This window comes from Scyliorhinus torazame, chromosome 10 (genome assembly GCF_047496885.1).
Source record: "Scyliorhinus torazame isolate Kashiwa2021f chromosome 10, sScyTor2.1, whole genome shotgun sequence".
NCBI classification, from domain to species: domain Eukaryota; kingdom Metazoa; phylum Chordata; class Chondrichthyes; order Carcharhiniformes; family Scyliorhinidae; genus Scyliorhinus; species Scyliorhinus torazame.
The window spans coordinates 22,120,828-22,148,182 of record NC_092716.1 but is presented as its reverse complement, the minus strand read 5'-3'; the positions used below and the strand labels follow the sequence as shown (position 1 = coordinate 22,148,182).

The 27,355-nt window shown below is 50.5% G+C and overlaps 1 protein-coding gene across 4 annotated transcripts in view; it reads right to left on the bottom strand.

Moving 5' to 3' along the window:
- Positions 1–27,355, bottom strand: part of LOC140430398 (meckelin-like) — a 170,659-nt gene that overhangs the window by 76,276 nt on the left and 67,028 nt on the right. For all 4 annotated transcript variants that reach the window (XM_072517855.1, XM_072517856.1, XM_072517857.1 and 1 more), the window contains 2 exons: positions 17,021–17,114; positions 12,786–12,842 (listed from right to left, as the gene is read on the bottom strand). In XM_072517855.1, coding sequence (XP_072373956.1) covers positions 12,786–12,842; positions 17,021–17,114 — 151 coding nt within the window. The remainder of the gene's footprint in view (positions 1–12,785; positions 12,843–17,020; positions 17,115–27,355) is intronic.

Below are 27,355 nucleotides of genomic sequence, written 5' to 3'. Positions count from 1 at the left end.
CTGGGGAAAAGCCTCTGAGTATCCATTCTGTCTATGCCCCTCATAATTTTGTAGCCCTCTATCAGGTCGCCCCTCAACCTCTGTCGTTCCAGTGAGAACAAACCGAGTTTATTCAACCGTTCCTCATAGCTAATGCCCTCCATACCAGGCAACATCCTGGTAAATCTCTTCTGCACTCCCCCGAAAGCCTCCACATCCTTCGGGTAGTGTGGCGACCAGAATTGAACACTATACTCCAAGTGTGGCCTAACTAAGGTTCTATACAGCTGCAACATGACTTGCCAATTCTTATACTCAATGCCCCGGCCAATGAAGGCAAGCATGCCGTATGTCTTCTTGACTACCTTCTCCACCTGTGTTGCCCCTTTCAGTGACCTGTGGACCTGTACAGCTAGATCTCTCTTGACTTTCAATACTCTTGAGGGTTCTACCATTTACTGTATATTCCCTACCTGCATTAAACCTTCCAAAATGCATTAACTCATCACATTTGTCCGGATTAAACTCCATCTGCCATCTCTCCGCCCAAGAGATAAATCCTGCTGTATCCTCTGACAGTCCTCATCGCTATCCGCAATTCCACCAACCTTTGTGTCGTCTGCAAACTTACTAATCAGACCAGTTACATTTTCCTCCAAATCATTTATATATACTACAAACAGCAAAGGTCCCAGCACTGATCCCTGCGGAACACTACTGGTCACAGCCCTCCAATTAGAAAAGCACCGTTCCATTGCTACTCTCTGCATTCTATGACCTAGCCAGTTCTGTATCCACCTTGCCAGCTCACCCCTGATCCCGTGTGACTTCACCTTTTGTACCAGTCTACCATGAGGGACCTTGTCAAAGGCCTTACTGAAGTTCATATAGACAACATCCACTGCCCTACCTGCATCAATCATCTTTGTGACCTCTTCGAAAAACTCTATCAAGTTAGTGAGACACGACCTCCCCTTCACAAAACCATGCTGCCTCTCACTAATATGTCCATTTGCTTCCTAATGGGAGTAGATCCTGTCTCGAAGAATTCTCTCCAGTAATTTCCCTACCACTGACGTAAGGCTCACCGGCCTGTAGTTCCCTGGACTATTCTTGTTGGGGGTGATAGGGGGGCGAACCAGGGTGTCCCGGGGGAGAACAGTTCCTTCGGAATGTTGAAATGGGAGGATGTTGAAAAAGGACAGATGTCTTCTGAAGAAGAAACAACGTGTATCTATATCACATCTTTAACATGATAAAACATCCAAAGGCGCTTTACATACCGAGCCATATAAGGAGATGTTGGGTCAGATGAGCAAAAGCTCGGTCAAAGAGGTAGGTTTCAAGAAGGGAAGCAAGGTAGTGAGGCAGAGAGGTGTAGGGAGGGTATTCCAGAGCTCAGGCCAAGGCAACTGAATTTACGGCCAATGTTGGAGTGATTAAAATCCGAAACATATAAGAGACCAGAATTAGAGTAGTACAGCTGTTTCAGCGGCCTGTGGGGCTGGAGGGGATTACAGAGGTAGGAAGGGGAGAGGCACGGAGGGATTTGAAAACAAGGATGAGAATTTTAAAACCACAGGGAGGCAGTGGCGTAGTGATATTGCCACTGGACTAGCACTCCAGAGTCATGCACAGGGACCCGGGTTCAAATCCCATCATGGCAGATGGTGAAATTTTAATTCAATAAAGAACTTCTGGAATTAGAAGTGTAACGTTGACCATGAAGCCATTGCCGATTGTTGTCAAAACCCATCTGGTTCACTAATACCCATTGGGCAAGGAAATCTGCCATCCTTAACTGGTCTGTCCTTCTTTTGACTCCAGATCCACAGCAATGTGGTTGACTCTTAAATGCCCTCAGGGATGGGCAATAAATGCTGGCACAGTCAGCGGCCCCCACATCTCATGAATGGGTAAAAAAATCATTGTCTTCCGGGATTTTGTAATCAAATTTAGACTGCTCATGAAGAGATAATTTTTTTAAAAAAGAGTCCTCCTCACAATTATGAATGGGAAAGTCTTCCTATCCATCACACAAATATTCACTGGCAATGTGATTCGGTTTGGCTGTGAATCCCTCCTGCATTTTGTGTTTCCGCTCGTTATCGAAGCTTACCACTGGGGAAAGGTGAGAGAGTAAATGATTCCTTTGAAAGCCTCATGTGCGGATGTGAAGAGCACACCAGCTCCTCTGGCCCCACAAAGGAGAGGTCTAGGCCTACCTGCTATATCGAAGACAACCTGCAGGCCGAGCAGGAAAGCAGAAACAGATCCTTCACTCAAGCAATGGTCAAAACATGGGGTGGCACGGTGACGCAGCGGCTAGCACTGCTGCATCACGGCGCCGAGGACCCGGGTTCGAATCCCGGCCCCGGGTCACTGTCCGTGTGAAGTTTGCACATTCTCTCCGTGCCTGCGTGCGGCTCACCCCCATAACCCAAAGATGTGCAGGGTAGGTGGACTGGCCACGCTAAATTGCCCCTTAATTGGGAAAAAAAAAGAATTGGGCACTCCAAATTTTTTTATTTTTTTTTAAACCATTGGTTAAAAAATTATTGGGGTCCTACTGAAGCAACCGGACGCGTTTTTTCATAAATTTATGATGCACCCTTATCAGATGGCCGCCTCATCTGCCTGGAAAACCCCACAGGTTATTTTGGAAACAGTATAGGATCTGATCTGGTCAGTAAACCTGCTCATTTTTAATGACAGGCCGACGCCTTTCCATTGGGCGGAAAGGGTTAAGGTCAACAAACAGCCATTGCAACAGCAACTTCCATTTATACAGCTTCTCGAAAATCATCAAACATCCCAAGGCCCTTGGCAGGAGCAAACACAAAAAATTTGATGAAGAGTATCAAAACAACAAAATCGCAGTTACAATGATGCGTGATTACGGGAGGAACAAAGAGAGAGGAAGAATCTGAAACAGATAACTCTGAACAGACGTTTGGCACACGTTCAAGGCTGCAACATAATCTTTCAGTTTCAGTGTCTGTTTACCCAAACCCCTGACTGCCTTGTCACACTCTCAGGCATTATTTATTCTCCAGGTTAACCATCAACCTTTTGTTGAATTGATCAGTTCCTCACGCACTTTACTGTTTTTAATCTGTTGGTTTTGTCGAGATCTTTGGACTGAAGTCTTCCCCATGTGATTGAGGGCTTTAGGTAAAGGAGGTTGGACGGGTTACATGTGGTCGTGGGTTATAAACTGGGCAGGTTGTCACGGAGAAACCTCACTAAAGCTATCAAAGTATACAAAATGAAGCTGATAAGTAAGGGAATTGTTTCTGGGAAACTAACTGTAGCACGTCCACAGGAGTCACTCTCTACGCAGGGGGAGTTGCATGGCACACGTGATCGTCTACTTGCAAGTGTACAAAATCATTCAACTGCAAAATAAATTTCTGTCAGCATTTGCGATGAAGTCCCTAATTTTCTTACATATGTAACAAGCCCTGGAATCGCAGCTGAATGGCTGGTTTCTGAGCCAATCAGCAATGCCCAATGCAAATGGTGATCAGGTTAAAATAAGGAGAGTTTAAAATTGATGATATTACACTTAATGCAGTCTTGCATCTATCCAACCAGAGTGTCTATTGACAACACCGTGCCTGCAAATGAGCTTGAGGTGGGAGGGACTTACAACAAACTCCACTTATTCAGCAGAGTCTACTTTTTTTTTAAAAATATGTTTTATTGAAATTTTTTTCCCAAACAACAATTTTTCCCCTCTTACAAAGCAAACGCAACAATAACAATACAGAAATTTTTAACAATACACAAGTAACAAAACCCCTTTATCTTTGACCTAAACTAAACTAACCCCCCCCCCCCCTCCCCCCTCCCCTCCCCTTCCCCCTGGGTTGCTGCTGCTGGTCATCTGTCTTCCCTCTAACGTTCCCCTAGGTAGTCGAGAAATGGCTGCCACCGCCTGGTGAACCCTTGAGCCGATCCTCTCAGGGCAAACTTTATCTGCTCCAGTTTAATGAACCCCGCCATATCATTTACCCAGGCCTCCAGTCCGGGGGGTTTCGCCTCCTTCCACATGAGTAGGATCCTGCGCCGGGCTACTAGGGACGCAAAGGCCACAACGTCAGCCTCTTTCGCCTCCTGCACTCCCGGCTCTTCCGCAACTCCAAATAGAGCTAACCCCCAGCCTGGTTTGACCCGGGCCTTCACCACCTGCGAAATCACTCTCGTCACTCCCTTCCAATACCCTTCCAGTGCCGGGCACGCCCAAAACATATGTGCGTGGTTTGCCGGGCTCCCGCCACACCTCCCACATTTGTCCTCCACTCCAAAGAACCTGCTCAATCTTGCTCCCGTTATGTGTGCTCTATGTAGCACCTTCAATTGAATCAGGCTAAGCCTGGCGCATGAGGAAGAGGAATTTACCCTGCTTAGGGCATCAGCCCACATACCCTCCTCTATCTCCTCCCCTAGTTCTTCTTCCCACTTTCCTTTTAGTTCGCCCACCGACTCCTCCCCCTCTTCCCTCATCTCTCGGTAAATCTCTGACACCTTGCCCTCTCCGACCCACACCCCTGAAAGCACCCTGTCCTGTATCCCCTGTGTCGGGAGCAACGGAAATTCCCTCACCTGTTGTCTAGTAAACGCCCTCACCTGCATATATCTCAAGAAATTTCCCCGGGGCAACTTATACTTTTCCTCCAATGCTCCCAAGCTCGCAAAAGTCCCATCTATAAATAAATCTCCCACCCTCCTAATTCCCAACTGGTACCAGCTCTGAAATCCTCCATCCATTCTTCCTGGGGCGAACCTATGGTTGTTCCTGATTGGGGACCCCACCAGGGCTCCCCGCACCCCTCTCTGTCGCCTCCACTGTCCCCAGATATTCAATGTTGCCGCCACCACCGGGTTCGTGGTAAACTTTTTAGGTAAGATCGGTAGCGGCGCCGTCACCAGCGCCTCTAAACCCGTCCCTTTACAGGACTTTCTCTCCAGTCTTTTCCACGCCGCTCCCTCACCCTCCATCATCCATTTACGTATCATTGCCACATTGGCGGCCCAATAGTAATCGCCCAAGTTCGGTAGTGCCAATCCTCCTCTGTCCCTACTACGCTGAAGGAACCCCCTCCTTACTCTCGGAACTTTCCCTGCCCACACGAAGCTCGTGATGCTCCTGTCTATTTTATTAAAAAAGGTCTTGGTGATTAGTATAGGGAGACATTGAAATACAAATAAGAACCTCGGGAGGACCATCATCTTAATTGCTTGCACCCTGCCCGCCAGCGATAGAGGCTGCATGTCCCACCTCTTGAAGTCCTCCTCCATTTGTTCGACCAACCGTGTCAGATTAAGTCTGTGCAAGGTTCCCCAGCTCCTAGCGATCTGAATCCCCAGGTATCGGAAGTTTCTTTCCACTTTCCTTAGAGGCAAGCCTTCTATCTCTCTACTCTGGTCCCCTGGATGTATCACAAATAATTCACTCTTCCCCATGTTTAGACTATACCCCGAGAAATCCCCGAACCCCCTCAAAATTTGCATAACCTCTATCATCCCCCCCGCTGGGTCCGACACGTATAACAATAGGTCATCCGCGTATAACGAGACTCGGTGTTCTTCTCCCCCTCTAATCCCCCCTCTCCATTTCCTGGAGTCTCTCAACGCCATGGCCAGAGGTTCAATTGCCAACGCGAACAACAATGGAGACAGCGGGCATCCCTGTCTTGTTCCCCTATATAATCGGAAATACTCCGATCTATGTCGACCTGTAACTACGCTTGCTGTTGGAGCCCCATAAAGAAGTCTAACCCAGCTAATAAACCCGTTCCCAAACCCAAACCTCCTTAACACTTCCCATAAATACTCCCACTCCACCCTATCAAATGCCTTCTCTGCGTCCATTGCCGCCACTATCTCTGCCTCCCCCTCCACTGGGGGCATCATTATCACCCCTAATAGTCGTCGCACGTTAACATTCAGTTGTCTCCCTTTTACGAACCCTGTCTGGTCTTCGTGCACCACCCCCGGGACACAGTCCTCTATCCTCGATGCCAGTACCTTTGCCAACAATTTGGCGTCCACGTTCAATAATGAAATGGGTCTATAGGACCCGCACTGCAATGGATCTTTATCCCTCTTCAAAATTAATGATATCGTCGCCTCCGACATCGTCGGGGGTAGAGTCCCCCCTTTCCTGGCCTCATTGAACGTCCTCACCATCAACAGGGCCAACAAGTCCACATATTTTCTGTAATACTCCACCGGGAACCCGTCTGGTCCTGGGGCCTTCCCTGCTTGCATGCTTCCCAGTCCCTTAATAACCTCGTCCACCCCAATCGGTGCCCCCAGGCCTACCACCCCCCGCTCCTCCACTTTCGGGAACCTCAATTGGTCCAGGAACTGCCGCATCCCCTCCTCTCCCTCTGGGGGTTGAGACCTATACAGTTCCTCATAGAAGGTCTTGAACACCTCATTTATCTTTCCTGCCCTTCGCACCGTGTCTCCCCTTTCGTCTCTAATTCCTCCTATCTCCCTCGCTGCTGCCCTCTTTCGCAATTGATGAGCCAACAGGCGACTAGCCTTTTCCCCATATTCATACCTCCTCCCCTGTGCCTTCCTCCACAGTACCTCCGCCTTTCTGGTGGTCAGAAGGTCAAATTCCGTCTGGAGTCGTCTCCTCTCCCTGTACAATTACTCCTCCGGGGTCTCTGCAAATTCCCTATCCACCCTTAAAATCTCCCCCAGTAATCTTTCCCTTTCCTTGGCCTCTGTTTTCCTTTTGTGGGCCCCAATGGAGATCAGCTCTCCTCTGACCACCGCTTTTAGTGCTTCCCATACCACTCCCACAGGGACCTCGCCGTCGTCATTGACCTCCAGGTATCTCTCAATGCACCCCCGCACTCTTGCACACACTCCCTCATCCGCCATCAGTCCCACATCTAATCGCCAGAGTGTTCTCTGCTCCCTTTCCTCTCCTAATTCCAGGTCCACCCAATGTGGGGCATGATCTGAAACCGCTATGGCTGAGTACTCAGCTTCTTCCACCCTAGAGATCAACGACCTTCCCAAAACAAAAAAATCTATCCGGGAGTACACTTTATGGACATGGGAGAAGAAGGAAAACTCCCTAGCCCTAGGTCTAAGAAATCGCCATGGATCCACTCCCCCCATTTGGTCCATAAACCCCTTAAGTATCTTGGCCGCTGCCGGCCTTCTTCCGGTCCTTGAGCTGGATCTATCTAGCCCCGGGTCCAGCACCGTATTAAAGTCCCCTCCTAAAATCAAGTTTCCTACCTCCAGGTCCGGTATACGCCCCAGCATCCGTCTCATAAATCCCGCATCGTCCCAGTTTGGGGCATACACATTAACCAACACGACCTCCATTCCCTCCAGCCTGCCACTCACCATTACATATCTACCTCCGCTATCTGCTACGATGTTCTTTGCTTCAAATGCTACCCGTTTCCCCACCAAAATGGCCACCCCTCTATTCTTTGCGTCCAGTCCTGAGTGGAACACCTGTCCCACCCATCCTTTCCTTAGCCTAACTTGGTCCGCCACCTTTAGGTGCGTCTCTTGGAGCATAACCACGTCTGCCCTTAGTCCTTTCAAATGCGCGAGCACTCGGGCCCTTTTTATCGGTCCGTTCAGGCCTCTCACGTTCCACGTGATCAGCCTCACTAGGGGGCTACCTGCCCCCCTCCCGTGTCGACTAGCCATTACCTTCTCTAGGCCAGTCCCGTATCCCGCCTCCGCGCTCCCGCTCGCTCCCCCAGCGTTGCACACCATCCCCGCCCACCCACTCTTTAGCCATTTCCTTTTGGATTTCCGCAGCAGCAACCCAGTTGTCGTCCCCCCCCTCCCCCTCCCTCCCCCCCTCCCCGCTAGTTCTCTTTCTAGCATGATTGCTCCCCCCATATTACTTCCGTAAGTCAGCTGACTTCAACTGACCCCGGCTACTCCTGCTCACTCCTCGACCCCCCTGTGTGGGGAACTCCCATCCGCCTTGCGCCTGTCTTCCCGCCTTATTCTTTCTGGCGCGGGAACATCCCTTTACCTGACCCGCCTCTTATGGCGCAGCTCCCTTTCCCCTCCCCCTCCCCTTCCCCATTCTCCAACTATGTCCCGTCTTTCCCCCCTCACCGGCGCCCACATTTCCCCAATGTCTCCCCCCTTCCCAATTTACTTCTCAATTAACTTCAACCATAACATTAACAATAACATTTCCTGCAGCATCAGTCCCTCAGTTCCGATCCAATTTCTCTTCTTTGATGAAGGTCCATGCTTCCTCCGCCGTCTCGAAATAATGGTGTCTCTCCTGATACGTGACCCATAGTCTTGCCGGCTGCAGCATCCCGAACTTCACCTTCCTTTTATGCAACACCTCTTTGGCTCGGTTGAAGCTCGCCCTCCTTCTCGCCACCTCCGCACTCCAATCCTGGTATACCCGTACCACTGCATTCTCCCATCTGCTACTCCGCACCTTTTTAGCCCATCTCAGGACCTCTTCTCTATCCTTAAGGCGGTAAAATCGCACGATTATCGCCCTCGGTGGTTCTCCCGCTTTTGGTCTTCTCGCCGGAATCCGATTTGCCCACCCCACCTCCAAGGGGCCCGTAGGGGCCTCAGCACCCATCAGTGAGCTCAGCATCGTACTTGCGTACGCTCCACAGTCCACTCCTTCCACACCCTCAGGGAGACCCAGTATCCGAAGGTTCTTCCTTCGCGCTCCATTTTCTAGGGCTTCGATCCTTTCAGTACACTTTTTATGAAGTGCCTCGTGCGTCTGTGTCTTAACCGCCCAGGATCTCGTCCTCAATATCTGTCACCTTCTGCTCCACCACGCGGAGCTCTGTCTCCTGGGTCTTTAATGTCTCCTTGAGCCCCTCAATTGCCTGTAGCAACGGGGTCAGCACCTCCCTCTTCAGCAGCTCCACGCACCGTCTCACAATTTCATCCTGCTCAGGCCCTCATGTCACCTGCGCTTTCTCCGCCGCCATCTTGTACTTCTCTCTTTCTGACCCTTTGGTCGACGATTCCTCGCGCTGCAGCCGCCGCCGCCGGATTTTTCCTCCTTCGTTTGGGGGGGACTCCCTTCTCACACACCCCACACCGGGTTGCGTCGTCGAAAAATTCCCCGTTGGGGCTCTTAAAAGAGCCCGAAGGTCCGTCGGAGCTGGAGCCGCCGAAGCGTGCGGCTAGCTAGGCATCACCGCAACCGGAAGTCCCTTCAGTGGCCTTGATGAGGTCTTTTCACAGTTGTTCCCTCTGCTGCTAGAATTCACCTTTGATACAGGCCCTCAGGTCAGCTTGCAGCTTTAAGCTTGCCCTTCCCCCGCCTGCATGCTGGAAGAGGCCCTGTTTATCCTGCAGTTGCAGCCAAATCTTTTACTGTTTCTGCCGTGTCTGGCAACCCAGAGACATACCCTTCCTGGGGGACACTGTCGGGGGAATATTGCAGCCTTCTTCCCACACCGGGAAATGTCAAACAAATGCCGTGGGGGCCCTGTAAAAGAGCCCAAAAGTCCGTTCCAAGCAGGAGCTGCCGAATATGCGACCTAGCTCTGCATAGCCGCACCCGGAAGCCCAGCAGAGTCTACTTAAACATCATACATCAAACAGTCTACAGAGTATATTTAAACATAGTCTCTACAAACTACAGCAAACAGGACGCATGACCAAAATTGTAGTACTGTCTCTTGCTAAACACAAGGTAATTTCTCCAGTTCATTTTAGTGAGTGGTGGATAGTTACCCAATGCAAATTATGTGTAAAATCGTTCCAGTCACCTACAGTGGCCTGGTCTCCAGGGGTGACTGGCGGAAAGAATTACCCAATCATCTGCATTCTAACTGGGAGTAGTCATTATCTGCAGGCCTTTCTGGCTGGGTTAACTCCTCGATTAAACCTGTGGCCAGAGCGAAGCATCTGACCAGAAATGTTGTGAATATTCATCTCTATGTCTTGCTGCTCTTTCTCTCTGGTTACCTACTGATGCATGAGGCAGACACTAAAAGTCACAACAGTTGAGGCAAAGTGCCAATCACAGAGCCCAAATAGGCAGGAGTGCAGATCAGATACAGTTCCAAAGGACCACTGGGCTGATCCTGTGATTATATTCACAATCATTAGGGCATCTGCGGTAGAAGCAGAATTATAGCCTCCCCATCCATATATTATAAGCTTTGTGCCTTGTGTATCATCATAGAATTATTATAGAATTTACAGTGCAGAAGGAGGTCATTCGGCCCATCGAGTCTGCACCAGCTCTTGGAAAGAACACCCTACCCAAGGTCCACACCTCCACCCTATCCCCATAACCCAGTAACCCCACCCAACACTAAGGGCAATTTTGGACACTAAGGGCAATTTAGCATGGCCAATCCACCTAACCTGCACATCTTTGGACTGTGGGAGGAAACCGCAGCACCTGGAGGAAACCCACGCAGACACGGGGAGAATGTGCAGACTCCGCACAGACAGTGACCCAAGCCGGGAATCAAACCTGGGACCCTGGAGCTGTGAAGCAATTGTGCTATCCACAATGCTACCATGCTGCCGTGCATTTACTGTTCCTTATTCCCTGTCGTGATTTTTTTTAAAGTATTTTTTGTCACTGTCAAAAGTTTTGCTGTCAATCACTTGTTGGCATTGTTTCATTATGATTACTATTATTATTACTATTATAGTTATTATACTGCACTAGGCGGTTCAAAGAAAACAACAGCCAGGGAGTGTACAAATCAGAAAAAAGGAAAATTGCCAGTGAAAAATTAACAAGGAGGCATGAACAACTCCCAAAGCTGGAATAACCAAAATCAATTCCGTTTAAAAAAAAAGTGAATCAACTGAATCATTCAAAATGGCCGTGGACAATTCCCTCTTCTTCCAAACCCCTGAATCTACTCTCCAAGTAACCTCAGATCCCAGGCTGTACCCATCCTCCCAAACAACAACCGGCATTTAGATAGCAGCTCGCGAGCAGTGCACATCCCAAGGCGCTTCACGGGAGTGGTTAACAAACTCAAATTTGAGACCGAGCCACATAAGGAAATGTCAGGGCAAAGGAACAACAGCTTGGTCAAATGGATCGCGGCGTACAGGCGGTCCGTGAAGATTTAAAACACCCTTCCACAAACAGGGATGGATGTCTACACCGAGTATAAAACCTGTCTGGCCAAGCAGAATGTAAACGCTTGGACTCGCCCCCACTGGGAGGCACTGAAAAACTCTACACCACTTCGGTGGGAAGATGGCAACGCCGAACTCTACTCTTTTTGGGGAGCAGGGATATTTTCGACACTGAATTTGCTGAATCCAGTCTATTCTGGTGCCTTGCAATAGACATCTGTGTCGAAAGGAAATAAAATAAATCCATTTGTGCCAATCTAACTGTGCCCAGCAAATGAAATGAGTGACTGAACATACACTAAATTCTACTGCAAAAATTCAAACTATTTTCTCCATCACTATTATATTCTACAAATTGAAAATCAACACAGGGAACCACCAATCTGTACTTGATGCATCTGTAACTCCATTAAGACTCCTGTTTTCGATTCAAAATCAAAGAAAATCATATCCAGTTAACATAAAATCTATTCATTTTTGAACAAGACTCAAAGTCACTTTTTAGGCACACACCCAACTCCAATGGCTTCTACTGCCGGCAGTGTCCCTGCCTCAAGTTTCTGTGAATGACAGGTTCTCTGCAAAACGACTGCAGGTTAGGACAATAGCCAGAGCCCATGGGAACATGCCAGCCACTGAGTTATGTCCGCTGGATAGTCTTACAGACCACATACAACAGTGCGAAGTGTTAGTGACCCAGGACGGAAAAATTAACATACATTTCATTGTAAATTCGCGACAAGCTTTCAATAAATGACATCTTTTAGCGTTGTAAATCACCCATTTCCATGCGACGGTAAAGTTCAGTAATGTTTCCTCAAGGTGTGATTCAGTTCATACAGTAACAGCGCATTTCAACATTGTAAAAAATGCTGTTTTCGAAACTCATGTAACCCAGGTAGCCCGAGGGGATTTATTATCAGAAAAGGATAGAGCAGTGGGTGGGTGGGTGGGGGTGGGTTAGCACTGAATAAATTGGGTTGCCTTACATGCCAGGTTGGTCTGTGAACCGCGATCTGTGGTAGGGTTTAAAGTGTGTCTTAAAGAGGCAGGGGGAAAGAGTTGAAGAGGGTCGGGGAAGGAGTTAAATCAAGGCAACTAAAGGACAAGTAAAATCCCAGATCTCAAAACCTCTCTGTCCAAGGCTCCCAGATCTCAGGACCTGGCCTATTATATAGAACATAGAACATAGAACAATACAGCGCAGTACAGGCCCTTCGGCCCACGATGTTGCACCGAAACAAAAGCCATCTAACCATCACTATTGTTTACAGAGTCCCATTTTGCAGTCCTGTGAGCCCTTCAAAATATGACTACACCCTGAGACCTGCACCCGAGAACTATCAGGCCCTGGAGTCCCACTTTCCAGGGCTATAAGATCCAATTACGCCCAGGAAAGCTGACAAATCAGAGCCCCTGATAATGCTCTTATTAACTTCCCCATTCTTCCAAAACCTCCATCAGTATGGGTCTGCCAGTTTAAAACAAAACTCAAAATAAATGACATCTCTCGGCTGGAACTGTTATTAATATTCGGCAAGTGTTTCACAAAATGTTTAATGTCGAAACGATACCGCCGAAGGGCAAAGAGATGATTACAGGAGCTGTGAGGAGTCGTGTTCTAAGTAATCTTCAATCGGATTAATAGACAGAATCAGATGAGAAAATGTGCCGCGCTTTGATTTTATCTCAGTACTTACATCGGTGTCTCTCTTGTGTACAGAATAACTCATTTCATAGCGCGCAGCGAATGTTACCTGGAGGAGAAAGTCATAAAGAATCAGTGGGGGAATCTTCCACAATCGTGTCAGCTCCTTGGGTAACCAAGACAACGTTCATTGCAGCAGCAATCCTTTCCAAGAGGCAGAATGCATGAACACTCTGACAGCTAAAGATATTTTGCCCCGCGCGTTTTCCAGGAGCATTTTTGATTAATCAGAGGCTTCTTCACCCCCTTTTCAAATCATTTTATTGATTGTATTCTGACCTCGTTGCGAAGATGAGAAGCGAGCCAACTCAAGTTCCCGCCTGCAAAACGCAGCCCGGCTCTCTTCCCAATTTCCCGCCGCAAACTTCAGCAGAAACATCACTATCCGGGGAGTGGGTAGCAAATGGAACAGGCGGCCACAAGGGCTCGCTGGGGAAAATAGGGTTGACGCTTTTTAGGTGGAAGCTGGATAAACAGGTGTGAGAGAAAGGGACGAGAAGGCAATGTTTGTCGGGTTGGATGAAAAGAAGTGGAAGCAGATTTGTGTGGAACATATCCAACACGTTGACCAAATGGCCCTGTACTGTAAATTCCACGTAATTCAATGTAGAAGTGGCTCTTTCTGTTTCCCTCTCTCAGTCACATTGCTTTCACTCTCCAGAAGCATTGAGGAAGTTAACATTATCGTAATGATTAAAACTGATTACTAAATAATTTTTTTCAAATTCATTTACGGAATGTGGACGTCGCTGGTGAGGCCAGCATTTATTGCCCACCCTTAGTTGCCCTTCAGAAGGTGGTGGTGAGCTGCCTTCTTTAACCTCTGCAGTTCCTGAGATGTAGGTAGACCCACAGTGCTGTTAGGGAGGGAGTTCCAGGATTTTGACCCAGCGGCAGTGAAGGAGCGGCGATATATTTCCAAGTCAGGGTGGTGAGTGACTTGGAGGAGAACCTCCAGGTGGTGGGGTTCCCAGGTATGTGCAGCTCTTGTCCTTCTAGATGGTAGTGGTCGTGGGTTTGGAAGGTGCTGCTAAGGAACCTTGGTGAGTTACTGCAGTGCATCTTGTAGCTGGTACACACAGCTGCCACTGTTCAGTGGTGGAGGGATTGAATGTTGGTGGAAGTGGGAGCAATCAAGCTTTGTCCAGGATGGTAACAAGCTTCTTCACTGTTGCTCAAGCTGCACTTAACCAGAGAAGTGGGGATTTGTGTCTTGTAGATGGTGGACAGGCTTTGGGGAGACAGGAGGTGAGTTACACGCCGCAGGATTGCTAGCCTTTGACCTGCTCTGGCAGCCACAGTATTTATATGGCTAGTCCAGTTCAGTTTCTGGTCAATAGTAACCTCCAGGATGTTGGTTGTGGGGGATTCAGCGATGGTAATGCCATTGAATGTCAGGGGGCAATGGTTAGATCCTCTCTTAATGGAGATGGTCATTGCCTGACACTAATGTGAGACGAATGTTACTTCCCATTTTTCAGCCCAAGCCTGAATATTGTCCAGGTCTTGCTGCATTTGGACATGGACTGCTTCAGTGTCTGAAGAAATGAAATGAAATGAAAATCGCTTATTGTCACAAGTTGGCTTCAAATGAAGTTGCTGTGAAAAGCCAAGAATGGTGCTCAACATTGTGCAGTCATCAGGAACATCTCCACTTCTGATCTTTCGATGGAAGGAAGAATAATTGATGAAGCAGCTGAACGTGGTTGGGCCATGGACCCTACGCTGAGGAACTCGTGCAGTGATGTCCTGTAGCTGAGATGATTAATTTCCAACCACCACAACCATTTTCTTTTGTGCTAGGTGTGACTCCAACCATCAAAGGGTTTCCCCCCTGCTTACCACTGACTCCACTTTAGCTAGGGGCCCCTTGATGCCTCCCTCGGCCAACTGCTGCCTTGAAATCAGGGGAAGGCACTCTAACCTCACCTCTGGCATTCAGCTCTTTTGTCCATGTTTGAACCAAGGCTGTAATGAGGTCAGGCACTGAATGACCCTGATGTAACCCAAACACAGCATCAGTGAGCAGATCATTGCTGAGTAAGTGTCAACAGCACTGTTGATGACCCCTCCCATCACTTTATTGATGATCAAGAGTAGGCTCAACCACAGTAAACCTTTTCTTCCAAGAATTAAATGAAATTAAAGTGGCAATAGTTTTGATTTTAAATGTCCTTCCTCCTTGAACGAAAGGCACTGATGCCTACTAGCAGCTTGGAGAGTGGGTTGTTATTACCAGTAGAATATTCAACTCTGGGAGCATCACAGCTGTACTTGACCCTATCCTTATCTGCAACGTTTCCAATAGAGCTACATCAGTTAGTTATCAGTAGAAAGTTATCCCCCTCCATTGAGGACCTTGAGGTCAATGGGAGAAGCCTAACTGCTGTCCTAATGGGAGGTATCAGGCCTAGCAATTTAGGATCTCCTGTTTTGTGGGTCAGTTGACTACATTAAAGGGCTATAGAACTGCATACTTTCCTTGTATGACTCACTGCCACAGCTGTGAGGAAGAATGAGGAATTTTCTCAAATGCAAAGTAGCAATGACTTTGGATCAGGTTTGAAGGCCAATATCTACTCTATTAATATGGTCTCCTCAAATCTGTCAGTGAAGATTCAACCTCGTCGCCTAATTCAGATGCTAATTCAAAACCTTCAATCAACAAGTGACCCTGTACTGGCCAAATGCAGAGCAGTATTCAACCAAGACTGAGTTCTTCATTGACTGACACAGTTGAGATAGTATTCGTGGCAAATAATGTCAATTCCCACTGGCTGAAAGAATCCCTCACTGATAGAATCCATACCCAATCTCAGTTGGGTACGCACAGACCATGAACGTTAGAACATTAGGGCGGCATGGTAGCACAGCGGTTCACTGCTCCAGTGTCCCAGGTTCGATTCCCGGCTTGGGTCGCTGTCTGTGTGGAGTCTGCACGTTCTCCCCGTGTCTGCGTGGGTTTCCTCCGGGTGCTCCGGTTTCCTCCCACAGTCCAAAGACGTGTAGGTTAGGTGGAGTGGCCATGATAAATTGCCCTTAGTGTCCAAAAAGGTTGGGTGGGATTACTGGGTTAGGGTGGAGGCGTGGGCTTGGGGGGGGTGCTCTTTCCAAGGGCCGGTGCAGACTCGATGGGCCGAATGGTCTCCTTCTGCACTGTAAATTCTGTAGATCTGCCGGGAGGTGCAATTTATCAGTTTAAATTACATATGTCGAATAGCGGGTGCATGTTAAAACAAAGAAGGACTTGCATTTATATCTGGGTCTTTCATAACTTCAGGACACCCCAAAGCATTTTACAACCAATGATGTTCTTTTGAAGTGTATTCGCTGTCGTAACACAGGAAACACAGCAGACAATTTGAACACTGTTAATTGCTGCCCGTATCTTATTGGCAGGGGACAATTGGTTACCCAATGTTCCTTGGGGAATATGAGCTCCCCCAATGAGGGGGGGGGGGGGAACCATTAGCAGTGCGGCTGTATAAATAGAGCTGGCCAGTGTGGTACCAGCTAGAGGGGGAACCAGTAGTGGACTGCTGGTACTGAGTAATATTGTTGTAAATAAAGTTACTTTCTGTTTGACTCTACAAACCCATGGTTGATTCTTCACGGCCCTCACAAAACACACAACAGGCTCCTACAAACCAGACAATAACCAGATAATCTGCTGTAGTGACATTGGTTGAGTTTTAATATTGGCCAAGGCACTGATTATAACTCCCCTGTCCTTCAAGTGAGTCATGGGTACTTTTATGTTCACCTGGGGAGACAGATGGCGTCTTGGTTTGACGGTGTGGTAGTCACCACTGTTTGTATAATACATATATGAGAGGTAATGCGGTAAGGCTCCTGTACTACAGGTACGGGATCCCTGCCTGCTGGCTCAGCCCAGTAGGCGGAGTATAAATGTGTGTGCTCACCGAGCTGCAGCCATTTCGGCAGCAGCTGCAGGAGGCAACACATCTCTGCTTAATAAAGCCTCCATTACTCTCTACTCTCGTCTCGTCGTAATTGATAGTGCTTCAGACGGCGCATCAGAAAGATTGCTCTGTAGCTCCCTCCGTTCTTCCACTTAAGTTTAATAAAGGCCGAGGAATATAAACTTCAATAAAAATAGCAAAACAGAGCAATAACGTGAGCACGCTGCGTGCTTGTCCGCTACATTGAACACATTATGTGGATAAAGCTGGAAGCACCATGCATGGAAATAAAAATTTTACATACTTGCGCTTCTGCACGGAGATCTTGTATTTGAGCATATTGTACTGTCAGTAAAAATGGCGGCTCTCTGGTTGGGCTCCTAGTAGGCAGGTAGGTCCTACACAAAGACGTATAAAGGATTAAAAATAGCTGACTTTTAAGGAGCAAGGGCTCCTTGCTTTGTCAAAACACTATTCCGATCAAAACAAAAACCATTGCAACAATCCACAGGTACACCAGCAAAAACTCTGAACAACTTATTGCTGACTAGAGTATAATCAAGATTAAAACCACCTACCTTCAGATAATTTGGTTACCCCATTATATAAAGGATATAGACAGACTGCAGAAGGTGCAAAAAAGGTTTGTAAGGATAACACCAAAAATGTGCGGCGGGATACTCTGTCCCGCCCCGCCACATTTCTGCCCCGACCCGCCGGCGGGATTCTCCGTTACGCAGGCCGGTCAATGGGGTTTCCCATTGCGGGGCAGCCCCACGCCGTCGGGCAACCCCCCCCCCGGGCTGCCGGCCAAACGACCATCCCCTCGGCGGAGATCCCCGCCCATGATGATATTTCTATCGGGAAAGGATGGACCTTTTTCTCTCTAAAAGAATTAGGTCAGGCCTCAGCCGTCCAAGTTTCTTAAAGCAACGAAAGGTTTGATAAGAGTGGTTAAAGAGAAAGTGTTCCCACCCGTGGGGAAAAGCAAAACTAGAGCTTACTACTGCAAGATAATCAAGATAAATCCCAGTAGGGAATTCAGAAGAAACTCTTTTACCCGACTGAGCAGTGAGAATGTGGAATTCTCTGCCACAGGGAGTGGTTGAAGCGAATTAAGGGGAAGCTGGATAGTTATGTGAGAGAGAAAGGGGGAGAGGGCTTTGCTGAAAGAGTTAGATGGGTGAAGATGGGAGAATGATGGGAGCGTTGTTACAATGGTATAGACTGTTGGTGAGACCACATCTGGAGTATTGTGTCCAGTTTTGGTCTCCTTATTTGAGGAAGGATGTGGTGGCATTGGAAGCCGTGCAGAGGAGGTGCACCAGATTGATTCCGGGGATGAAAGGGTTGACATACGAGGAGAGATTAAACAGTTTGGGCTTATACGTGCTGGAGTTTAGAAGAATGAGCGGGGATCTGATTGAAGTATTTGAAATACTAAAAGGAATGGATAAAGTAAATGTCGACCAAATGTTCCCCCTTGTGAGGCAATCTAGAACGAGAGGTCGCAGATGTAAGTTAAGAGGCGGTGGATTTAATACTGAGATGAGGAGGAACTACTTCTCGCAGAGGATGGTGAACTTGTGGAACTCGCTGCCCCATAGTGCGGTGGAATCAGAGTCATTAAATGGTTTCAAGAAGGAGATAGATATATTTCTGCTAAGAAACAGGTCAAAGGGATATGGGGAACAGGTAGGGAGGTGGATTTGAAACCACGAAGAGATCACCAATGATCTGATTGAATGGCGGAGCAGGCTCGAAGGGCTAAATTGTCTACTTCGGCTCCTAATCCTGGTTTAGCAGGGGCTGGGTTAGCACAGTGGGCTAAACAGCTGACTTGTAAAGCAGAGCAAGGCCAGCAGCGCGGGTTCAATTCCCGTATCAGCCTCCCCGAAAAGGCGGCAGAATGTGGCGACTAGGGGCTTTTCACAGTAACTTCGGGTGGCATTCTCCGACCCCCAGCCGGGGTTTACGCCACGCCAGTCGGGGGCTGTTGGCCCCTCCGGGCCCCGATGGGCCGGACGGCCGTCAGTTCCTGGCCGGACCCACCGGCGTGAAATGGACATGGTCCCACACGGCCGGACCTGGCGGGTAGGCCGTTTAGTGGAGTCCTTGGGGGGCACGGGGGATCCGGCCCCGGCCCACTGCCCTGCGGGAGGGCCTGTACCGTGGGGGCACTCTTTCCCTCCGCGCCGGCCTCTGTAGGGCTCCACCAAGGCCGGTGCGGAGAAGAACCCTCCTGTGCATGTGCAGGAACACGCCGGTCGGTCTGCGCATGCGTGGAACCACGCCGGCGGTTCTGTGCATGCGCCAACTCGCTCCGGCCCTTCGCCGCCAGTTGGCGCGGCGCAAACCCCTCCGGCACTGGCCTAGCCCCCAGACGTGCGGAGGATTCCGCAACTTCCGGTTGGCCCGACGCCGGAGTGGTTCGCGCCGTTCTTGGCGCCGAGGTCGGGTCATTCCCGCCACTTGTGGGAGAATCCCGCCCTTCATTTGAAGCCTACTTGTGACAATAAGCGATTTTCATTTCAAGTGGATCGAAAATGTCAGCATTGATGTCTTCAGCTGAACGGTCCATTTCTGTGCCACATATTCTAGGCAAATGTATGTAAAAATGTCAACATGTAGCTGGCTATTTCTCTTTAGAAAAGGTAACATTTTCTCCCCAAAGCCGAGCAAACCCCTCAAGCGTTAATGCCCTTAAGAGTGGGACAGCCATGCTGATTAAGATGACAGGGTAGGTTTTAACTTAGCTCAGGTATTCTAAAAGAAATGTATTTTATTACAAACATGTATCAAAACAGGGTACAGCAAATAAACACCCCAGGAAGCATACTTCCCAGCAATCAACTTACAGTCTGTACAAATTGTTTCCCTTTGTCACACCCCACCCCCTCTCCCAGCGACAAACAGCTCCTCAAACGCGGTCACAAACACCCCCCACCTTTTATCAAACTGCCCTGAAGAGTCCCTTGACTCATACTTTATTTTCTCCAATCGCAGGATGTCGTACAGGTCACCCAACCAAGCCGTTACCCCCGGTGGCGATGCCAACCGCAACTCCAGTAAATTCCGCCGCCGTGCAATCAGAGAGGCGAAGGCCATGACATCGGCCTTCCTCCGCTCCATGAGCTCCGGCTTCTCTGAAATCCCAAATATCGCCACCAAAGGGCCCGGGTCCACCTCCTCCTCCACTATCCTGGCTAAGACTGCAAACACTTACGCCCAAAATCTTCCCAATTTTTCGCAACCCCAAACCGTGATTCGCTGGCACCCGCCCACATCTCTCACACTCATCTGCTACCCCCTGAAAGAACCCACTCATTCTCGCCCAAGTCATATGCACCCTGTGCACCACCTTAAACTGTATCATGCTCATTCTTGCACAAGAGGAGGTCCCGTTTACCTCATGCAGTGCCTCACTCCATACTCTCCAATTCATCTCCCCTTCCAACTCCACTTCCCATTTCTCCTTGATCTTCACCACCCGCTCGCTTCCCTGATGTCCAGCCACTTGTATATATCCCCAATTCTTCCCTCCCCTTCCACATCCGGAAGCAGCAGTCGCTCCAGCAGGGTGTATTCCGGCAACCTAGGGAACCTCCTCCAGACCTTTAGCACAAAGTCCCTAACCTGAAGATACCTGAACTGACTCCCCCTTGGCAGCTCTACCCCCCACCCCCCTTAGCTCCTCCAGACTGGCGAACCCTTCCTCCAAATACAGATCCCTTACCTTGACCAGTCCCACTTCCCTCCACCTCCTGTATACACTATCCATCCACCCCGGCTCAAACCCATGATTCTCGCACAGCAATGTTAACACCGGCATCCCTTCCAACCTAAAATGCCTCCTCAGTTGATTCCATATCTTCACCGTGAACTGCATCACCGGGCTCCCTGAATACCTACTCGGAGCCATTGGCAACGCTGCCGTCACCATAGCCCTCAAACTAGACCTCTTACAAGATTTCTTCTCCATCTGAACCCACTCTACCCCTTCTCCTTCCCACCATCGCCGCACCTTGTCCACGTTCGCTGCCCGATAATAATGATCCAGCCGAAGCATCATGTACGTCAATCTCTGACAATACCGCAGCTGAGAAAAGGTTGGTTTAAAGTTTGGTTACCATTTAAACAACAGATATAGGGTTGGTGTTTGCAAAGGTTTCAAGCTTTTTTATCATAAGTCGTTTGCACTTTTTTGTGTGAAGTTTACCAATGAAACTTTGAGATATTCAAATAAGACTTTTCTCTTCTTCAGTCATGTGAAGAATTACAAAACTGACTGCAATGCACCCTCCAGAAAAAAGCAACAAATATCAATAATATATTTATTTGTCCAACACAGCGCACAGCATTGCAATACAAGCTACTGCCTTGTATTACTTAATTTTAAAAAATGTATTATTCGGATGTGGGCTAGGTTGACATTTATTGCTCATCGCTAATTGGCCTTGAGAAGGTGGTGGTGGTAAAGGAGACGCGAAAGGCTATGCATCAGTTGCTACAGCCTAATCCGTGCCTCAATATGTATATGTAAACAGTTATGCATTGTCAGTTTGTATAACTGTATGTCACACAATGGTCTGTAAGTAGTTTCCACTGCACACACTGTTACATCGCATGCCACCAGGCGTCCCAGCTAAACAGGAGAAAAGTAGACTGATTGGTCACGTGAGAACGTGATGACACAGCTACATAAGAGGTCATGAGGTGGGAGCACGGGAGTTATCCCGGCACGGTGGGCAGCGCACAAGTACTGTATGTGGCCTTTGAGCTCAGGATTAAACTGCCACTATTGGAAGTCTTTGATGTTGGTCATTTAAGGAACGAACAAAATTCTACAGGTAGAATCTTCTGATTTATTGAAAGGCATTATCGCACTAGTGACCAGAATAGGCAAACGAAAGGTGCTGCGATGAGAATGCCTCTATTTTATGTCTCACAAGACTCCAAAACAATCAAGGATTAGCTGCAACTGTTGCAGCCACACTTCTTTTAATGCAACTTGCATAATCATTAGGATGAAACACTGATAGTTAGGGGTCAATAAGCGAGGGAACCTGCCAAGATAGGTTTGCTTAGGTTTGCACAAGTTCTGGGAAAATATTAAGGTAGATAAGTCCCCAGGGCCTGATGGGATCTACCCCAGAATACTGAAGGATGCTGGAGAGGAAATTGCTGAGGCCTTGACAGAAATCTTTGGATCCTCGCTGTCTTCAGGGGATGTCCCGGAGGACTGGAGAATAGCCAATGTTGTTCCTCTGTTTAAGAAGGGTAGCAAGGATAATCCCGGGAACTACAGGCCGGTGAGCCTTACTTCAGTGGTAGGGAAATTACTGGAGAGAATTCTTCGAGACAGGATCTACTCCCATTTGGAAGCAAATGGACGTATTAGTGAGAGGCAGCACGGTTTTGTGAAGGGGAGGTCGTGTCTCACTAACTTGATAGAGTTTTTCGAGGAGGTCACTAAGATGATTGATGCAGGTAGGGCAGTGGATGTTGTCTACATGGACTTCAGTAAGGCCTTTGACAAGGTCCCTCATGGTAGACTAGTACAAAAGGTGAAGTCACACGGGATCAGGGGTGAGCTGGCAAGGTGGATTCAGAACTGGCTAGGCCATAGAAGGCAGAGGGTAGCAATGGAGGGATGCTTTTCTAATTGGAGGGCTGTGACCAGTGGTGTTCCACAGGGATCAGTGCTGGGACCTTTGCTGTTTGTAGTATATATAAATGATTTGGAGGAAAATGTAACTGGTCTGATTAGTAAGTTTGCAGACGACACAAAGGTTGGTGGAATTGCGGATAGCGATGAGGACTGTCTGAGGATACAGCAGGATTTAGATTGTCTGGAGACTTGGGCGGAGAGATGGCAGATGGAGTTTAATCCGGACAAATGTGAGGTAATGCATTTTGGAAGGGCTAATGCAGGTAGGGAATATACAGTGAATGGTAGAACCCTCAAGAGTATTGAAAGTCAAAGAGATCTAGGAGTACAGGTCCACAGGTCATTGAAAGGGGCAACACAGGTGGAGAAGGTAGTCAAGAAGGCATACGGCATGCTTGCCTTCATTGGACGGGGCATTGAGTATAAGAATTGGCAAGTCATGTTGCAGCTGTATAGAACCTTAGTTAGGCCACACTTGGAGTATAGTGTTCAATTCTGGTCGCCACACTACCAGAAGGATGTGGAGGCTTTAGAGAGGGTGCAGAAGAGATTTACCAGAATGTTGCCTGGTATGGAGGGCATAAGCTATGAGGAGCGATTGAATAAACTCGGTTTGTTCTCTCTGGAACGAAGGAGGTTGAGGGGCGACCTGATAGAGGTCTACAAAATTATGAGGGGCATAGACAGAGTGGATAGTCAGAGGCTTTTCCCCAGGGTAGAGGGGTCAATTACTAGGGGGCATAGGTTTAAGGTGAGAGGGGCAAGGTTTAGAGTAGATGTACGAGGCAAGTTTTTTACGCAGAGGGTAGTGGGTGCCTGGAACTCGCTACCAGAGGAGGTAGTGGAAGCAGGGACGATAGGGACATTTAAGGGGCATCTTGACAAATATATGAATAGGATGGGCATAGAAGGATACGGACCCAGGAAGTGTAGAAGATTGTAGTTTAGTCGGGCAGTATGGTCGGCGCGGGCTTGGAGGGCCGAAGGGCCTGTTCCTGTGCTGTACATTTCTTTGTTCTTTGTTGTTCTAGACCCTCCCACTCGAGCAGACCCTCCCACTGGAATAGACCCTCCCACTGGAGTAGACCCTCCCACTCGAGCAGACACTCCCACTGGAGCAGACCCTCCCACTGGAATAGACCCTCCCACTGGAGTAGACCCTCCCACTCGAGCAGACACTCCCCCTGGAGCAGACCCTCCCCCTGGAGTAGACACTCCGCCTGGAGCAGACCCTTCCACTGGAGCAGACCATCCCCCTGGAGCAGACCCTCCCACTCGAGCAGACCCTCCCACTGGAATAGACCCTCCCACTGGCGCAGTCCCTCCCACTGGAGCAGACCCTCCCACTGGAGCAGACCCTCCCACTGGAGTAGACCCTCCCACTCGAGCAGACCCTCCCACTGGAATAGACCCTCCCACTGGAGCAGTCCCTCCCACTGGAGCAGGCCCTCCCACTGGAGCAGACCCTCCCACTGGAGTAGACCCTCCCACTCGAGCAGACCCTCCCACTGGAATAGACCCTCCCACTGGAATAGACCCTCCCACTGGAGTAGACCCTCCCACTCGAGCAGACCCTCCCACTGGAATAGACCCTCCCACTGGAGTAGACCCTCCCACTCGAGCACACCCTCCCACTGGAATAGACCTTCCCACTGGAGTAGACCCTCACACTCGAGCAGACCCTCCCACTGGAGCAGACCCTCCCATTGGAGTAGACCCTCCCACTGGAGCAGACCATCCCCCTGGAGCAGACCCTCCCACTCGAGCAGACCCTCCCACTGGAATAGACCCTCCCACTGGAGCAGTCCCTCCCACTGGAGCAGACCCTCCCACTGGAGCAGACCCTCCCACTGGAGTAGACCCTCCCACTCGAGCAGACCCTCCCACTGGAATAGACCCTCCCACTGGAGCAGTCCCTCCCACTGGAGCAGGCCCTCCCACTGGAGCAGGCCCTCCCACTGGAGTAGACCCTCCCACTCGAGCAGACCCTCCCACTGGAATAGACCCTACCACTGGAATAGACCCTCCCACTGGTAGACCCTCCCACTCGAGCAGACCCTCCCACTGGAATAGACCCTCCCACTGGAGTAGACCCTCCCACTCGAGCACACCCTCCCACTGGAATAGACCCTCCCACTCGAGCAGACCCTCCCACTGGAATAGACCCTCCCACTGGAATAGACCCTCCCACTGGTAGACCCTCCCACTCGAGCAGACCCTCCCACTGGAATACACCCTCCCACTGGAGTAGACCCTCCCACTCGAGCACACCCTCCCACTGGAATAGACCCTCCCACTGGAGTAGACCCTCCCACTCGAGCAGACCCTCCCACTGGAATAGACCTTCCCACTGGAGAAGACCCTCACACTCGAGCAGACCCTCCCACTGGAGCAGACCCTCCCATTGGAGTAGACCCTCCCACTGGAGCAGACCCTCCCACTGGAACAGACCCTCCCACTGGAGCAGACCCTCCCAGTTGAGTAGATCCTCCCACTGGAGCAGACCCTCCCACTGGAGCAGACCATCCCACTGGAGCAGACCCTCCCACTGGAGATGACCCTCCCAGTTGAGTAGATCCTCCCACTGGAGCAGACCCTCCCACTGGAGCAGACCCTCCCACTGGAGCAGACCCTCCCACTGGAGCAGACCCTCCCACTGGAATAGACCCTCCCACTGGAATAGACCCTCCCACTGGAGTAGACCCTCCCACTCGAGCAGACCCTCCCACTGGAGCAGACCCTCCCAGTTGAGTGGATCCTCCCACTGGAGCAGAACCTCCAACTGGAGCAGACCCTCCCACTGGAGCAGACCCTCCCACTGGAGAAGACCCTCCCAGTTGAGTAGATCCTCCCACTGGAGCAGACCCTTCCACTGGAGCAGACCCTCCCACTGGAGCAGCCCCTCCTACTGGAGCAGACCCTCCCACTCGAGCAGACCCTCCCACTGGAATAGACCCTCGCCCTGGAGCAGACCCTCCCACTGGAGCAGACCCTCCCACTGGAGCAGACCTTCCCACTCGAGCAGACCCTCCCACTGGAGCAGACCCTCCCACTGGAACAGACCCTCGCACTGGAGAAGACGCTCCCACTGGAATAGACCCTCTCCCTGGAGAAGACCCTCCCATTGGAGCAGACCCTCCCACTGGAGCAGACCTTCCCACTGGAGCAGACCCTCCCACTGGAATAGACCCTCCCACTGGAGTAGTCCTCCCACTCGAGCAGACCCTCCCACTGGAATAGACCCTCCCACTGGAGCAGCCCCTCCCACTGGAGCAGACCCTCCCACTCGAGCAGACCCTCCCACTGGAATAGACCCTCGCCCTGGAGCAGACCCTCCCACTGGAGCAGACCCTCCCACTGGAGCAGACCCTCCCACTCGAGCAGACCCTCCCACTGGAGCAGACCCTCCCACTGGAACAGACCCTCGCACTGGAGAAGACCCTCCCACTGGAATAGACCCTCTCCCTGGAGAAGACCCTCCCACTGGAGCAGACCCTCCCACTGGAGCAGACCTTCCCACTGGAGCAGACCCTCCCACTGGAATAGACCCTCCCACTGGAGCAGACACTCCCACTGGAGCAGACCCTCCCACTGGAATAGATCCTCCCACTGGAGCAGACCCTCCCACACGAGCAGACCCTCCCACTGGAGCAGACCCTCCCACTGGAATAGACCCTCCCACTGGAGCAGACCCTCCCACTGGAGCAGACCCTCTCCCTGGAGAAGACCCTCCCACTGGAGCAGACCCTCCCACTGGAGCAGACCTTCCCACTCGAGCAGATCCTCCCACTGGAGTAGACCCTCCCACTGGAATAGACCCTCCCACTGGAGCAGACCCTCCCACTGGAGCAGACCCTCCCACTGGAATAGACCCTCCCACTGGAGCAGACCCTCCCACTGGAGCAGACCCTCTCCCTGGAGAAGACCCTCCCACTGGAGCAGACCCTCCCACTGGAGCAGACCTTCCCACTCGAGCAGATCCTCCCACTGGAGTAGACCCTCCCACTGGAATAGACCCTCCCACTGGAGCAGACCCTCCCACTGGAGCAGACTCTCCCACTGGAGTAGACCCTCCCACTCGAGCAGACCCTCCCACTGGAGCAGACCCTCCCACTGGAGCAGACCCTCCCACTGGAGTAGACCCTCCCACTCGAGCAGACCCTCCCACTGGAGCCGACCCTCCCACTAGAGCAGACCCTCCCACTGGAGCTGACCCTCCCACTGGAGCAGACCCTCCCACTAGAGCCGACCCTCCCACTGGAGCAGACCCTCCCACTGGAGCAGACCCTCCCACTGGAGTAGACCCTCCCACTCGAGCATACCCTCCCACTGGAGCCGACCCTCCCACTAGAGCAGACCCTCCCACTGGAATAGACCCTCCCACTGGAGCAGACCCTCCCACTGGAGCAGACCCTCCCACTGGAGCAGACCCTCCCACTGGAGTAGACCCTCCCACTCGAGCAGACCCTCCCACTGGAGCCGACCCTCCCACTAGAGCAGACCCTCCCACTGGAGCTGACCCTCCCACTGGAGCAGACCCTCCCACTGGAGCAGACCCTCTCCCTGGAGAAGACCCTCCCACTGGAGCAGACCCTCCCACTGGAGCAGACCTTCCCACTCGAGCAGATCCTCCCACTGGAGTAGACCCTCCCACTGGAATAGACCCTCCCACTGGAGCAGACCCTCCCACTGGAGCAGACTCTCCCACTGGAGTAGACCCTCCCACTCGAGCAGACCCTCCCACTGGAGCCGACCCTCCCACTAGAGCAGACCCTCCCACTGGAATAGACCCTCCCACTGGAGCAGACCCTCCCACTGGAGCAGACCCTCCCACTGGAGCAGACCCTCCCACTGGAGTAGACCCTCCCACTCGAGCAGACCCTCCCACTGGAGCCGACCCTCCCACTAGAGCAGACCCTCCCACTGGAGCTGACCCTCCCACTGGAGCAGACCCTCCCACTAGAGCCG